Below are 17,723 nucleotides of genomic sequence, written 5' to 3'. Positions count from 1 at the left end.
AGCTGCTCTCTGCACTGCCACACTTCTCTCCCATCCTGTGCCAGACGCTCCCTTGGGGCTCTTCTCAGACGCCTCTAACTTCGCCGTGGGTGCCGCCCTTGTGCAATGTGTAGACAATACCTGGCATCCCTTGGCGTTCTTCTCGAAGGAACTTCTGCGGCCAGTCCCCTGAACGAAACCATGCCCCCCGCCCCGTTGAGTTCGCCAGCTTACTACAGAGAACTTCTGGCGATATACGACGCTGTTTACACTCGCCATATTCTCGAAGCACAACACTGCACTATCTACACCGATCATAAACCCCTAAACTATGCCTTCTCTCAACGCTGCAACAAACTCCCGCCGGTCCAGCAGAGCCAGCTCTTGTTCTTTGCCTAGTTTATCACAGACATCCAACATGTCACATGTCAGCGGGAAGGACGTGGTCACCGATGCACTTTCACGTGTAGCAGCTATCAGCTCTTTGCAGATAACAGCAGATGTCCTCGCCGAGGCTGAGATGTCGAACTGCAAGCACTTCTTAAGGGCGGCTCGTCACTACAGCTGCAACAAGTCCCTATACCTTGATCGACGAAGTGTCTACTGAGACATGTCAACAGCACGCAGCAGGCCTTAGGTGCCCCTTTCCCATCACCGTGGCCTCTTCAACCAGCTGCCTAATCTCAGCCATCCTGGCATACGCGCCTCTACACGCCTTGTGGCCGACTACTATGTCTGGCCCTCCATGCAGTGGGATTGCTACACCTGGGTGCGCTCCTGCATTCAATGCCAGTGCGCTAAAGTCACCAGGCATGTTACATCACCACTCGGAGTGTTACCCCAGCCCTTTGGTCAGTTTCAACACGTCTGCCAAGATATCATAGGACCCTTTCCTCCAGCAGGACCCTATCGCTACTGCCTCACCGCCATCGATCGGTATACTTAATGGCCTGAGGCATGGCCTCTAGAGGGAATCACCGCGGAAGATGTCGCCTCGGCCTTCTTTGCCAGCTGGTTTGCTCGCTTCGGGCCCCCTCGCCACGTCACCACCGACCAAGGACGACAGTTTGAATCGCACCTTTTCAGGCTGCTCGGGCTAACCATCGGTTTCGAGTGTTCGAGGACCACCAGCTAACACTCCTGCGCCAACGGGATGATCGAGCGCTTCCACCGACAGTTCAAAGCAGCCATCATGCATCACCCGGACTCACTCGAAGTCATCCCAACCGTTGCCCTGGGTCTCCGCGCCACCTTCAAACCGGACATTCAAGCTACAGCTGCAGAGCTCGTCTACGGGGAACCACTCCGCCTCCTAGGCGAATTTCTTGCTGCACCACCGTCCCCCACGACGTCAGATCTCGCAGATTTCGCCGCCAACGCACCATCGCTGCTCTCCGCCAGTCACCTGCAGCTCACCACCGCAAGACTGCCCCTTTAGTCTTCAAGGACCTGGCAACGTGCACGCACACGTTTCTCCGCGACGACACCGTCTGCAAGCTTTTCCAGCCACCTATACAGCGGACCCTATCCAGTTCTCCGTCGAGACCACAAAACCTTCACCCTGCGCATTAACAGTAACGACGTCCACGTCTCTATCAACGGGCTGAAGCCAGCCTACATTGATTCTGCCGAACCAGGAACTACTAGTGCACCCACAGGTGTCCATCCACGACCCCCGACATCGGAGCCTGCTTTTTGTTACTACACGCCATGGATGTCGGGTACGCCGCACAGATTTTTACAAGACCTGAGGGCTCTCCACTCCACGTGGGGGGGGTGATGAGGCAACACACTGTGCACATTTTCACGCAGCCTCAATTTGTTATCATCCGTCCTACCGTAATACAACCACACGCTGGACTGCCTTATCGATAAGACACAGTGCCACCGCCGAGTCACCTGGTCACCGACGGCGGCTACAAAACGGGCTGCCCAGTTGGAAAGCTGGTCTTTTTACATTCCGCTTCGGAGACGAGTGTGGCCTTAGTTAGCTCGTCCGCTACCACTGCTAACCAAATAAACACTCGTTACGTTTATGTTGGGATTCGTCCTTCATCGGAAACGACATCTCACAATGTGCCAATGTTTTCCAGACATAGCAGATTTTGACTTTGGTCTTTAATTTCTACTTCAACAAGGAGGTCTCCGTTTCACTGTTTCTTGGCTTTGTAGCCCTTGCCTATGATGTTCTTCAGTGTTCTCACAATGACGAAAGCGGACAGGTTGGCTATCGACTCTTCAGTGGTCGAGTGAACAATAAAAAACTCAGAATGTTTCTGGTTTCTGTGGGGTCAGTTTCTTCCCTTCGGTGCGAACCTTCTTCAGGGGCCGATCAAATTTTTTGCAAATTTATCCATATGGCATTTATGGGCTAAGGGTTCCTAAAATTATGTCACCTCTGTTTCATTCTTATATGCAGAGGAAGGTCCCGAGCCCCTCGCCTGGTAGACAGACAAGGAGCCCGTTGACCGAGGCTTTACCATGGCCTCGACCGCCACCGTTCACAGTTTCTACCTTCCACCTTACAACCTATCGCCACGGTACGTATGACAGCTTTGATATAGGGGCTCAGGGTCCGTGGTTGCGCCAAGCACCAACACCTAGTATACACAAGGTGCCCCTGCGGGGAGCTGAAGCTTGACAATCGTTGAGCATCACCCCATACGCTGGCGGCAGTCCTTTTTGCGTGCACGAAACCAATCAGCGACTCGAATTGCAGGACATCCCCAGCCTTGATCGTTAAAACTGCACAGTGAGATTGCCTGTATTTATTCACAAGGCTTCCAACCTTAAAACCCTGCCAAAAATCCTGATGAAACTGCTGTTTTATCTCAAGAGCTATCACACCATCACTGTAGTCGGTGCCGTCTTCCACGGACACACAATCGGCGAAGGCAATGACGATATACGGCTGTACCCTCTGCATGGCAACAGGCAGTGATTGCAATGATGATAGTGCTCATTTCCTAACCACATGCAATCTTCGTGGTAAACATCTACCGGGTGGCGATAAAGCTATCGTTGTATCCGATGTACTGGCAATAAATGATCATTATACCTGGTTGATTTTTACATAGACCAATGGGAAAACTGATAAGTCCCAAGAGTTTGATCAATATAAGCTATATATTGTGAAAGAAGGCCAGGTCGAGACGCCAAACTCGTGACGGCAAGGCAAGGTACGCCATGTCAGCATTTTAATCTGATGGAGAACCCAGGCGCGAGCTGGAGCCGGCGCCGCGGGACGATGACGATGGTATGTACAAAAGAAAGAAGAAGATTATGGTATGTACAAATGAAAGAAGATCCGTGGAAGGCTCACACAATCATCCCGGGGGGTCGGAAGCGGCCAGCCTGGCCGCTCCTAACCAACCGATGCACTGCGGCGCACAAACGGCTTCAAGCGGGAGACATGAACAATTTCAGTTCCACGGTGGCGACGATCGGCTGGGGGATCAACAGGTGTGACTTGGTAGTTCACGGGGGAAGTTTGGTTTATGATCTTGTAGGGAGCAAGATAGCGACGCTGAAATTTATCACTAAGGCCCGGGGCGCGCAGTGGTGTGTAAAGCAGGACTTTGTCACCGGGACGAAAAGAAACCGCACGATGCGTAGAATTGTAGCGACTCTTGCGGTCTTCCTGGCGCGCTTCTGTGTTGAGGCAGGCAAGATGACGGCATCTGGCCACACGGGATAAGAACTGGGCTGGTACTGATGAGGAGTAGTCGGGCGTAGAGAAGAAGAAAGTGTCGAGCATTGTAGTGGGAGGACGGCCAAAAACGAGGAAAAACGGAGAGTAACCGGTAGTCCGCTGTACTGCTGTATTGTAGGCGAATGTGACGAATGGTAGAATAGTGTCCCAATTTCGGTGATCCGGTGTGATATACATGGATATCATATCGGATAGAGTGCGATGAAATCGCTCAGTAAGACCGTTAGTCTGGGGATGGTAGCTTGAGGTTGTCTTATGAAGAGTGGATGACGCATGAAGAACTTCGGCAACGACTGTCGATAAGAAGGCCGTCCCGCGGTCACTTAGAAGGACCCGAGGAGCGCCATGACGCAGGACAATTGATCACAAAAAAAAATTAGCTACCTCTTCGGCAGAACCAGTCGGTACAGGGGCTGTTTCAGCGTAGCGTGTAAGGTGGTCAACGGCTGTTATAATCCAATGGTTACCCCCATCGGAGAGAGGTAGGGGACCATATAAGTCGATGCCGAATACGTCGAATGGCGTGGCGGGACATAGAAGAGGCTGTAGGAGGCCAGCGGGCGAAGAAGTCGGCCGCTTGCGGCGTTGGCACAGATGGCAGGAAGCGACGTATTTAGCTACGGTAGAAGATAGGACAGGCCAAAAGAATCGTCTTTTCACGCGGTCATATGTTTTGTCAAAACCAAGGTGACCTGCAGTAGCGTCATCGTGGAAAGCTGCCAGTATACGTGGGCGAAGCGCACGCGGTACGACAGGGAGCCAACGAGTTCCATCAGGGCAATAAACGTAGCGGCGTAGTATGCCATCTTCGAGTTTGAAATTGCGAAGCTGTCGGCGAAGCCTAGCATTGGGCGGGTTGGAAGCGCCGTTAAGGCGGTCGATGATGGGCCGACAGTAGGCATCAGCTAATTGCTGCGAGCGGAGTGCGTGTTTGTGCTCAGAATCGTCAAAAGAAACTGTTGTGATATGCGTCGGGGAAAGAGATGGTCGGCTGTGGTCAGAGGTGGAAATTCGTTGCGAAGAAAAACAGCAGGCTGATTCCGTAAGTGGGCAGCGAGAAAGAGCGTCGGCGTCTTGGTGTTGGCGACCCGATTTATAAACGACGTCGAAATTATATTCTTGCAGGCGTAGAATCCAGCGGCCAAGTCGGCCTGTTAAATTTTTCAGTGAAGACAACCAGCAAAGAGCATGGTGATCGGTCACAACTGTGAAGTGCCGACCATAGAGGTAGGGGCGAAACTTTTGAACAGCCCAGACGACGGCAAGACATTCCTGCTTGGTAATGGTGTAGTTTTTCTCAGCTGGAGTCAAGGTCCGACTGGCGAAGGCAATGACTTTCTCATGCGAAGTTGCATCGCGCTGCAGAAGGACAGCGCCAAGACCGTGACCACTGGCATCAGTGTGCAGGATGGTAGGAGCACTGTCGCTGAAGTGGCCAAGAACGGGATCTGATGCGAGGGCGTGCTTTAGGTCGGTAAAAGCAGTGTTGCACTGTTCAGTCCACACGAAAGAGCTGCGCGCTTTAAGTAGTTCATGAAGTGGCGCAGCAATAGTTGCAAAATGCCTTATGAAACGCCGGAAATATGACGCCAGGCCGAGAAAACTGCGCAAATCTGCAGTCCGTTGCGGACGAGGAAAGTTCAAGACCGCGCTGATTTTATCTGGGTCTGGACAAATGCCCTCACTGCTAACCAGATGTCCCAATATTTTAATTTCCTTTTGTGCAAAGTGGCACTTCTTGGTGTTGAGCTGAAGGCCCGCTGAAGAAAGACACGTCAGGACTTCATTCAGGCGTGTGAGATGGTCGCTAAAGGTTGCCGAAAAGATAACAATGTCGTCCAAGTAACATAAACAGGTTCTCCATTTTAGGCCCAGAAGTACCGTATCAATCATTCTTTCAAATGTCGCTGGTGCGTTACGCAGGCCAAAGGGCATAACATTAAACTCGTAAAGTCCATCGGGAGTTGCGAAAGCGGTTTTCTCTTTGTCGCCCTCATGCATTGGTATTTGCCAATAACCTGAGCGGAGATCCAAGGTCGAGAAATATTCGGCGCCTTGGAGAGAGTCAACTATTCGCGGCATCGGGTAGACATCTTTACGGGTAATTTTGTTTAGTGCGCGATAATCAACACAAAATCGTACCGATCCGTCCTTTTTTTTTAACTAATACTACTGGGGAAGACCATGGGCTTGTTGATGGACGAACAATATCGTGACGGAGCATGTCATTCACATTTTCTTCGATTACTTTTCGGTCCGAGAGAGAAACCTTATAAGGTCGTCGGCGTACGATCGAGTTACCTTCAGTAATGATGCGGTGGTGTGCAACATTAGTCCGTCCCAGCGGAGGGGAAGTGGCATCAAAAATGGCTTGATGGGCTTGAAGCAATTTCAGCAATTCTTTGCGTTGGTGCGGCGTGAGGTCCGGACTGATTGTCTTCGACAGCATCGGAAGAGAGACTTGCGATGAATCACGTTGCTGAGGTAGCGGGGCGGTGAGCACCATAATGGACTTAGGGTGAGCATCCACTATGCATGGCAGGGAAGTTCCTTCAGTCAGGACGATGGATTCACGGGATTTGTTCGTGGCAGTTACTATCGCTGAGCCGCTGCGGAATCGTACAAGACTTGATGGGAAGGCAATTCCACGTGCAAGATGACGATGAGATGGTGCGATAAGTACATCCCCGTCAGTGATGTGTTCCGAAACAACGGTAACAAGTTTTTCGCACTGTGGAGGCATCATTATCATCATCATCAGCCTGATTATACCCACTGCAGGGCGAAGGCCTCTCCCATATTTCTCCACTTAACCCGGTTCTGTGCTAGCTGCATCCACTTGACCCCTGCGAACTTCTTAATCTCATCCGCCCACCTAACTTTCTGCCGCCCCCTGCTACGCTTTCCTTCCCTTGGAATCCAGTTTGTTACCCTCAGTGACCATCGGTTATCCTCTCTTCGCACTACATGTCCTGCCCATGTCCATTTCTTCTTCTTAATTTCTACTAGAATGTCGGTAACGAGTTATTTCTCTGACCCACTCTGCACGCTTTCTATCTCTTAATGTTACCCCAACCATTTTTCGTTCCATAGCCCTCTGGGTTGTCCTCAACTTAAGTAGAACTCTCTTGGTTAGCCTCCACGTTTCAGCCCCATAGGTGAGTACAGGCAAGACGCAACTGTTGTATACTTTCCTCTTGAGCGATACCAGTAAGCTGCTAGTCATAATCTGCGAGTGCTTGCCAAATGCGCTCCATCCCAATCTTATTCTTCTTGTTATTTCAATACAGTGTCAACTGCGGCAATGAGGGAATGACGTCCTTCAGACATGTCAGATGAAAAATCACTGTCTGTCATATGAATGACACGGTCGCCACAAGAAATTAACGCTGACGCGGTCGACAAAAAATCACAACCAAAAATCGTCTGATGCGCACACGGTGAAAGCACAGCAAACTGCACATGGTGGCGGACGCCGTCTATAACAATTCGAACTGTACACTTTGCTGAAGGATGTAGAGGGACGTCATTTGCTCCACGAAGTTCAGGTCCATCATATGGTGTCGTTACTTTCCGCAAACGGTGGCATAAATCAGCGCGAATAACAGAAATTGCAGCCCCTGTGTCAATCAAAGCTTCGACCGGTAATCCTTCAGCTAAAACGGAAATCATATTGTACGGGAGATGAGGAGGACTTTTGGTAAGTTCGCAGAGTGCAGTTTCACCTCCGGAAACTGCATCGCTTAGTTTTCCGAATGACGGACAGGAACAGTTGTTGGTGGTCGAAGTGGAGAAACAGAGCGGCGGTATGGGGAAAGGGACCGGCGTCGGGAAACATGGGCGCCACTTGGTTCAGACGAGGATACCGGTGGTGGAGAGGATCGACGAGGTGGGCTGTGAATAGATCGTCGCTGATAATATGCGGGTACGTCACTTTCGAAGGCGTCGTAACCACGCCGCTCGTTCTGAATGCGTGGACGACAGAAGCGGGAAATATGTCCTCTGATTCCACAGTAGTAGCACACTGGGCGAGAGGGGCGCCAAGGTGCGTAATAGGGCGGCGTAGGCTGAGCCGTCGTCACGGCGTTGATGTTGTTGTAGGGCGGTGCTTGTCGTGGGGGGGGAGCAAAAGGAGGAGGGGATGCAGCAACGTGAGCATAAGTCGGCGCTGTACGAGGTGCAGGAGGGTCAGGTACGACAGGGTGGGCGATAGTTGCCAATTCTTCTTTAATGATGGTGCGGAGGCTGGCGTCATTACCGAGCGGCGGTGTAGCCGAGGTAGAGGGTCCGGCCGGGTCGGGATTGCTCTCGGTTGACATAACGATGGTGGTCGTTGCCAAACGGCGACCGGAACGTAGCTCCAGCGAAAGGCAGGGCACAAGGCAGTAAGGGGATCAAATTTCACCTCCACCACGTGTGAAAGAAGGCCAGGTCGAGACGCCAAAGTCGTGACGGCAAGGCAAGGTACGCCGTGTCAGCGTTTTAATCTGATGGAGAACCCAGGCGCGAGCTGGAGCTGGCGCCGCGGGACGATGACGATGGTATGTACAAAAGAAAGAAGATTATGGTATGTACAAATGAAAGAATATCCGTGGAAGGCTCACAATATCATTATAAGCGAACCGCACTGTAAATCAGTGTTTCATGCTACAGAACAGCTGTCAGAGCTGCAATGTACAAAACCAAATTAACTCCACACCCCTAAATGAATGAAACAAAGTTTTTATTGATCATGAAAATGAAATGTGAAATGTACCAGCACAACCTGTACGTATACAATGGGAAGGGCTTGAAATCCCCACCTGCTCCAGTGATGGTACAAAGACGTCAAAAAACATGAATGAAAATATCACATGACAAGCACTTGGAAAGCAAGCACAGGTGCATTGGGTGTGGGCTCACTCCATTTCCCCAGCTTCAAATATGTTGTTGGGGTCACTGCTAACGAACATGTCATCTGATGAATCAGAGTGTTCATCTTCAGCAGGCTCAATTTCCATTAACCTTTCCGCGTGAGCCACAGGGTCGTATGGCAGGATCTTTCCAGGGCGTTCATAGCCTGAAAGACAGCAATACAGTACAGGTTCAATGTCCCCATGCCTGAAGTTCTATATCCTGCAAACTGCTAACATCCCAATCATTTTAAAGGAATGTAGAAAATAATTGTGATGTTAGCAGTTGGCAGAATGATCTGAACAAAATTCATGCTTGGTGCACTAAGTAGGCATGTCTTTGAACAGTGCTAATTGTCAACTTGTGTCATTCACCCGTAAATGCTTTCCTGTGATATCGGGGTCTATTTTTCAGAAACCTTGACGTGGAACGACCTTAGTCATCTCGTATGCTAAGCCTCATTAGATGTAATTTTTATAAAGCTGGAACCTTGTTAGACATAATTTTTATAAAGCCCCCCAGAAAGTAAAGAAACTGCTTTGCATAACAAATGCTCTTCCGGCACTCTAATATGCTTATGCAATATGGGACCCTCAAAGCTCTAATCTTATAGAAAGGCTTGAACACATCCAATACTGCGCTACAAGATTTGTTTCTGGTAACTATAAATTTCGTAGCAGTATCACATTAGTTAAAGAGAACCTTGGTTGGAGAACATTAGCATGCCGCTGATTAACTGCAAAATTAGTACTTTTTTTTTCCGAGTTTACTCTAGTCTCACAGGAATAAACAAGAGCTTCCCCTCCAACAAACAAGAATTTTCCCTCCCTACTTAATCGCTAAATAATACCACGAGTTGAATTATGGTTCGATAGCGCAGTTCTAGAGCTTTCATTTTTTCCGCATGCTTCCACACACTGGAATAGACTTCCCAAGAGCATTGGTGAATGTAAAACTTGTTCAGTTTGTCTTTCTTGTCACACATTCTGACGTAGGTACACATCATGCCGTTTATTTCATTTCTTTTGGCTGGTATTGCACTTCATGTGATAGTGTATCTTTCCCATTTGTATTGCAAACTTTGCACCGCGTTCCCTGAAGACTGTTGTCGAGATGAATTATTGGTGTTACATGTTTTATTATTTTCTTGCCTTTATGAAGTCTGCGTAGCTGATTTAGTTTTTGTCACGTGTTCATAACGCCCTTGAGGTGCTGCAGGTACATGTATAAATAGAATAAATCCTCCCTTACTATTAAGATAAAAAGCATTATATAGTATCTTGAAAGGCATATTTGAAGAAAAAAAAATAATAATAAAAGCATAATAAATCTACATTGAACATAGTAAGCACTGTGTGGCTGATGCTTGAATTTCAACTTTTACATCAAAAGTGTGCAATATTCCAGTCCTTGCAGCTGCTGCATCATCTAATATCGATTTTCACAGCAGAGAACTCAAGCCCATATAGCTGTGAAGGCCACTGATACTGTCACAGTACAAGCCGGCAAATGATTCACACAGTGCAAGAGTTTAAAGAGAGAAAATACAAAATGGCAAACCTGTAAAGGCTGGGTCCTTGTAGGCTGCACAGAAACTAAGAATGTCATCTTCGTCATATTCACTGATCACAGCCTTGTCCAGGTCATAGCGAATATGTGGGCTCTGCAACCAAAACAATGAGCAGTAAGCTCCTACTTGCTTTATCTAAATAAGGTTATTTTTAATTTGACTAACCACAATGCCAAATATTTATATCACAATGTTTCTATAAGTCACTTCCGATAACAAGGACAAATACTATGCTGATAGAGAAAAATGGAGAGAGAAAAATAAAATGCCCCCTCCCCTTCCCAATACAATGTCAACTAGTAAACTAGTACATGAGAGACTACACAATTTTATCACCAAATAGTGAATATTGTAAGGTAACAAAACGGCAGACAATCATTCATGCTACTGTTCTGGACAAATATAAGAAAGGAAGTCATTACTGTTGAGCGCTTGAGTCAATAAATTTAAGCTCTACAGTGGCTTTTGGCACAGAAAAGTGAGCATATGTCACAGATATGTACGACATATTTTTAGTTGTAATTTTTCTTTTTTCTTGGTGCAACTTACATACTACATTCTGAGTAATTATGTTGGATTAGCCAATTGAGATGCAGCACGATCCACTACAGCGTTCTCAGCTGCACCTGCATAATTGTAATTTTTCTTTTTTTCTTGGTGCAACTTGCATACTACATTCTGAGTAATTATGTTGGATTAGCCAATTGAGGCGCAGCACGATCCACTACAGCGTTCTCAGCTGCACCTGCATAGTGGCAAGTTTACACTACTTAAGGTCACCTGCGCCAGGTGAGTATTCCCTGTAACAATATTAAGCCTCTTTTACCACAAGTGATTACAGTTAAGCCACTATGTAGAAAATTCCTCGATATTATGAAGTTTTTCAATTCCTCAACGTCACCTTCATTGAACTGCGTGTATTTGATAACATAACAAAGAAGGAAGACACAGGGCAAGCAGTGTGCACCCATCGCTGCCTGCCAAGCGGTTGCTCGTGGGCTCCTGCGCGTCGATAGCGGGAACAGCGGAGTGCGCCTTCAGCGCGAAGCAGAGTGTTTCCTGGGGCAATGATGATGGGCGAGCAGGAACATGTGTGAAGACGCAGGCGCTTTCTCGCTTGGCGGTGGCACAAACCATCGTGAATGCACACACTCTCCCCCCTCATCCGCCCCCTTTCCCCCACTACCTCGGAGACGCATTGCGCGAGCCACGGCAGTGGAGGAGGCTGCCTGCGATGTCACGCCACACTCAACGCGATGGTGAAATGTTTCAATGCTTCTATATCTTCGAAAAATTCCGATTTACTGTTAAACAGTTTCAATGTAGTTGCCCTTTTTTTGCATTGTACTTTTGGGTTTTCACGTGAAAACTGCATACATTGATAACCTGGATGCAATGAAAAATTGTGGGCATTTTACAATCTCATTATAGCCAAGTTCAACTGTACACTTGATTGGCGACATTTTGAGATTATACTTCAGTCTCATCAGTCGGCGTGCCAAATTATTACAACAAAAAAAAAAAGAGAGGTAGCATGGCACGTTTAGTATACACTGAATTATTTTTACAGCAATTTTTATTTTGATGTTCATCCCTTAGCCTTATCTCGGACGTGAACTCCCTGCAGCGCTCGCTAGGCCGTGCTGATTGTACAGTGCGGCATGCTTTGCCGTGCTCACGCTAATAAATTTTGACTGTACGTACCAGCTGGTTTTGGGTCAGAAATGAAGTGTAGTAGGCATGCTCGAGACAGGGGCAGCTTTGAAATCTAAACTACAGGACAGAGTTATGATCAACCCCCACTGGCAGCGAGCTCAGAACTTAGAATTGTAGTCATGTGGTAAACCTCGCTGGCCCAGCCAGTCTCACACCTTGCATCACCTGCCCGATTTCTACTGCGAGAAGGCAGTGCACGTACAACAGGAGCTGCTGCTGATATGTTCTGCATACATATGCACTGCAACAGCTTTGTTACTGCATTCTTACAACTTGGTGCAAGGTCTGAGATAGGCAGGCTGGCAAAGCACCAGTTGCTGTGAGCTTTAATTTCGTATTTAGCAATACCGCATCCCTAAAGCATGTCACTAGCGAATAGATTTCGGTGAGAGTCACATGGTCACTCTTCAGCATAAGGGAGCAGACGTGCATAAGAGACTCTTTAAGAAAAATAAATGCCACTTTTGCCTGCATGCATTTTGGGTTGCAATAGGGACAGACTGGTTTTTCCGACTCAGCGGGACGTGGAAAATGGTCTAATCAAATAGTCTTAAAAAATCTATGAACATAAAAAAAAAAGAAAAAAAAAAACAGCTTTAAAACTCACTAACTTTGCTGCATCCCATGTTTCACTTATGTGTCGATAACATGGGTTGTAGCAAAGCTCAATCAACTACCGCAGTTAGGTTCCGCATGGCATCAGTGTTAAAGTGAGCTAGAATGGGGCAGTGGGCTCACCGGGCCTCTTTCCCTGACTCCATGTATGTTACATGCACTAGGTGGGGCCACTTGCGACTTCAATGTAGTGCTCTGCTGGTTGAGGGGCTGTATTCCTGCGACTGTAGTCTTCTCGCTTTGAAAAACTCAATTTCACCGGTCGTTCGATGCACCTTCTCCAAAGACTACCGCATCACCCTCGGCCATTTGCCGCGTGACGTTTTCAAGCCCCGCACGGAAGGAATGAAAGAACAGTTTGGCGACGGCGTCTAGAGCAGCGACGCACCCTTTCCCCAAAGGCGCGCGCACCTGCAGTGATCGTCTGCCGTGCGCCAGCATGCGACGTTTGCAAGACATGCGCGTGAAGGAACGAGAGGGAATCGGCTTGACAAAGGCCGGTACGGAGCAGACGCAGCCAATGCAGCTCTGGTGTTTGGGAGAGGGGAAAAACGCTATAGAGCGAAGCGCAAGGGAGTGCCCATTCTTCTGCCGAGCTTGCTCTCTCTTTCCTGGTCTTCGTTCGCAGCAGCACGCACTAAGCATGCGCCAACAAGCCAGCTCAGCCCGAGGCAGACAGAACATCGGCCGCTCTCTCCAGTGTGTTGTGAACACTATGCGTGGCAGATGACGTGCGATGCGCGTCTCATGTCGTCGTACTGAATGCATGTAAGCTATGGCAGCTGCAGACATTAAGAAGTGGCAGATTTTTTTTTTTTGCGAGTTGCCCATCCTTACATCTATGAATCAATGAAAGCACATGGTCAGCTGCGATCCTGACATTGGCTTTTAGCATTGTTCGCTTCAAACGCCATTTGCAGCTATCATGCTTTCTAATGATTTTGTGCAGTGGACTACGCCTGCCCAAAGTGCGGCGTGATAAATTGCACCAGACTTGTGCAATCAAGCCATCACGGGCACTCTGCCAAGTTCGCTCCCCGCTACTGCAGGAGCTATCAAAAGTATAGTCAAAAGATAAACACGTGGCAATGTTATCACTGCACAGCATCTTGGCGTGCTGCCAATAAATGAGCTGCGGATACGACGGCCAAAAAGGAGGGACGCGCCACCGAAGGTCATTTCGCATGTAAGCGAAAACGGTTGTGATACCTGCTGTGGCGACCCAAAAACCTATTTCAAGCTGTCACAGCGGCTCAAGCGGCAAGAGCAACGCAGTTTCAACAAGTTGAAAATTTTTTGTTCTTTCGCTGCCGCTTGTCGCTGAATTCACTCAATCGCTTGCATGCGAGCCTGCCTAACGCCTTTTTTTTTTCTTTTTCAAAAGTGGAGGGTGGGTTCATTATGCGAGTGGGTTGATAAAGTGAAAAATACGATATATTTCACGATCTCAGGTCAATTTCCGTATATCAAATTATCGATATATCGAACTATTTTGCGATCTCCTTCGAGTTCGATATATTCAGGCTCGACTGTAATAGCAACATGCGCTTGCGCTTGTACTGGCTCTATACGATGAACTAAGAGGTCAGACTTTCCTAACTGCAAATGCATGTCCAAATTCTCTCCGGCGTCCTTGGTGCCAATTAGCCCAGAAAAGTGAAAGCACGCACGTAAGAAAACGACTGCGGCGCTCGATAGCCTCATTTTCTGCCGTTTATGATTAACGGCCGCGATGATACCAAGAGTACAGGGACACGTAGGGTTGCGCAGGTAACATGTAAAGCTGTATCCGTGTTCCTGATAGGCCGCAGCTTTCAGCACCATTTTGTCGCACTTGCCTCGATCGTGAAATTATTGTCGATGCTGTTTCTGGATCAAATGTGCTTGAAAGTGACCACAAGCAATTATTCAAAACATCGTAAATGCTTGCAGCTGCACATCCTCCGTGCACATCTGCAGTTTAATCTCAAGTTTTTCAAATAACCATATAACGAATTAGCTATATTTGTGTGTATGATGTTATGTATGCTATAAAAACTAAGCGATAGCAAGGAAAGGATGCGACAAGCAGGAGTTCTCGAAATATGAAAACCAGCATTTACCAGGCATCTCTGGTTGATGAATAGTGGCTCAATTTCAAATGCTTAGCCTTTTCTCCCTTTCACTGATTATTTGGCATTTCTTCTTTGACAAAAAAAGTGCACCCGTATTAATTTGTTAACTGATAGACTCGAGGCATGTTGTGAGCATCCAATTTCTCGCGAAAGCATACCTTTTACTATTACAGGTACATCATTTGATTTGCTACCCAAATACAGTTCGCGACACAAAAAGCACTCCGTGAACATGTTTTCGAACTTGAAATTGAACAGCTGAGCTGGTCAGTAGAGCAGTCCCCCTTTGTCGCGGAAGATTGTGCCCAGCAAGCTGAAAGCTTTCTCGCAGCGACACCGCTGTTGGCAGGAGTGTACAAGCTTCCCAATTCATTTTCATTAGACTACTATTTTTAGCAATATATCCAGCAATGTAAAATATCAGCCTAGAATTACTTCAGTTATATGCTAGCTGAGGTCAGCAGATGCCATGGTGCAGTAACTGCTTCATCCTCCGTGTCTACCCTCATGTCTGGGTTGTGCTTCCTTGATGTGACAGCATGTCGACAACGAGGCTAGCAGGCTCTGCTCGCTTCAAAAACTAGGCTGGAGTGGGGTGGTCATTACTACATGATGATTGTCGGATAATAAACAAGATTTTAGTGGGCCCTGACTCGTTTTAGAGGTCATCGCATATTTATATTCGTTAGAAAGGACATATTTGCTCCTATTATTTTTCGAGAGGCACATCTTTCAGATCATGCTGCTTTTCACGTACGCGTAGCATGTCCGGCACCTTGGCGCAATGGTTTTGTTGTAGCGGTGACATCTTCGCAACAGAAGTCACAATTCATTGGGTCCATCGCCCACTGAAGAACAAAGCCTTCACAATGCCAAGAATACAGACCTGTACAGGAAATTAACGCCACACAGCGAAGGAAGGCAAAGGTGAACTGCAGCGCAGTGCAGCCTCTCCAACGCACACTGCTACATTGAAGGTAGCGGTGGCGTCCCACGTGGAGGTGCGCAGAACTAGAACCTGTTGACATAGGCAGCGTCATCACAATGTATGGCGCCGGCTGAGGACTGAGCCCACTACGCTCACTTTATCCGTGTGCATGCGCTACTGTCATCTGATATTGCAGGTCGCCAGTGTGCATGCTACTGGGAACCACCCGATTCCCTCAAGGTGATCTGCGCGTGTGCAATGGTGCCCCACTGAAGCGGATCGTGCTATGCTATGACTCTCCAATTAGACTACCACAACCAGAGCCATGCTTTCTTCATGTCCGCACTGCTTCACTTCATGACTGTGGGACAAAGCTGCAGGTCATGCTGCAAACAAATGCACGTGCCACATGAAGCAATAACCTTCATTTTCCATGGGTAAAGATGGTCACAAAGACTGCAAGATGGCACTCATAAAAAGAGAGCGAGAGGAAAAGGACAATCAGCAAATGCAACCGTTGAAGCCACATTGCACAGTGCTCATGTTCCACTTTCAATCCAATTGAGCGCTCTTTGTAGGTTACCTCGCTGGCAACAAAAGATACACTATTATTACTCCTAGTTCAGACTGCAACAACAAACAACAGCCAATCGCCTGATTGACTCTGTGTAAACATAAGATGGTGTCTTTCACGGCCGAGCACAACAGGTTAGCTGCAACAGCAATGCCCTATGACATGACAAAGACTTTTAACCGAAAAGCAATTTCTACACTATTGCTGGCTCCTATTTTAGCCTAAAAAATCGAACTTTTTGATGCTACAGAGCGTGAAATATTTATCATAAAAATATACAGGTGTGGACAAAAGAAAATGGAGCGCACCATTTTCTTCAAACATATTTCACACACTGCCTAGCTGAAACTGGCAGCTGCGGTATGTGCAGGCTGGTAGGCCTCGCTTACTTATGTCCACACCTGTACACATACCCATGGGGTGTGTGATAGTTCCTGAACAATGTCCGAAATATTGTGAAAAGTCACAATTATTCGAACCTGAAAAATCAGTGGGCACTGTATTCTCAATAGATCTGTGCAACAGACACTCTTAACCAGTATTGAACAATGAAAAGCAGACAAAACATACCTTTCGATGATGCCCTGTAAGGAAGTCCCAATAAAGCTTGAACTGTGCCTTCTCCAAAGTGACTTTAAAGTACTTCGCGTTCTTGACAATCTGTGCTTTCTTGGGCAGAACAGCAGCAAACAACGACTCATGAACCAGGTACTCACGGTCTGCTGTGTGAACCCTATTTTCAAGCCAAAATTCAGTCATGAGTATCACGTTTAGCTAGCCTACACAAAAGTATTTTGACATGCACTATGTAATTCCCATCTGCAGAAATATATATTTATTATCCACGCACAATGGTGCAATCACATTATACACCATTAAGTACAAATTGCGACTGGGTTATTTGTTTCACAACACTGAACAAGAACATCTAGGGGAAGAAACTGCGTCTGTCACAGGTGTTCACAGTCACGGTAAAGCTTTCAGCCAGCAGCATTTGGCTGCATGTGGTGGCTGGCACCTGCTGAAATAATTATATTTGCCATGCATGTCAAGAGAGACAGTGCCGGGAAGGCTCAGGCAGGGCTGACTACTAACAAGGTTCCACAAGTTACGGCTTATCAGGGTCTTTACTATATCAGTTGTTGGTGATGACATGGTCCTGAAGATGCCGTCTGGTAATTAAATGGCTATTTACTGAGCACGTCTTGTTGCTTAACGAAAAAAAGAACACTAAAATACCTTTCATCTCTCTCATCATCTCTTTGTGGTATTTTTTTTTAATTTTCTGTTTAAATCTTGCAGCAGTACCTTTTAAGCATGAGGGCAACATGGCTACAAATACAACAGAGTTTGAATTGATACGAGAACCAAAGCCTTTCATGAGCACGGCGTCATCTTCCAATGTTTGTCCTTTAAAAATCAATCATCATCATCATCAACCTGACTATGCCCAATGCAGGGCGAAGGCCTCTCCCATATTTCTCCAAAATCAATATAGATGAGAAATGCGCATGGCTGCTAAGTGCTGCAAAACCGCACACACCGCACCTCCAATTCTTGCCACTGCTACCTAGTGCTTTGTGCTGCATAGTGCTGCGAATATTTGCCCCTTGTCTTCCCTT

At 47.4% G+C, this 17,723-nt stretch overlaps 1 protein-coding gene across 3 annotated transcripts in view; it reads right to left on the bottom strand.

Annotated features, from left to right (window-relative positions):
- Positions 1-8,393: 8,393 nt before the first annotated feature.
- LOC146205123 (uncharacterized) overlaps positions 8,394-17,723 on the bottom strand; it is a 168,637-nt gene continuing 159,307 nt past the window's right edge. For all 3 annotated transcript variants that reach the window (XM_084589816.1, XM_084589818.1, XM_084589817.1), the window contains 3 exons: positions 16,672-16,834; positions 10,145-10,247; positions 8,394-8,750 (listed from right to left, as the gene is read on the bottom strand). In XM_084589816.1, coding sequence (XP_084445942.1) covers positions 8,590-8,750; positions 10,145-10,247; positions 16,672-16,834 — 427 coding nt within the window. In that variant the 3' untranslated portion in view covers positions 8,394-8,589. The remainder of the gene's footprint in view (positions 8,751-10,144; positions 10,248-16,671; positions 16,835-17,723) is intronic.

The sequence above is a fragment of the Amblyomma maculatum genome, chromosome 1, assembly GCF_055883805.1.
Source record: "Amblyomma maculatum isolate TAMU_Amacu chromosome 1, ASM5588380v1, whole genome shotgun sequence".
In the NCBI taxonomy this organism is placed as follows: Eukaryota; Metazoa; Arthropoda; class Arachnida; order Ixodida; family Ixodidae; genus Amblyomma; species Amblyomma maculatum.
This window is presented reverse-complemented; position numbering and strand designations above follow the sequence as displayed.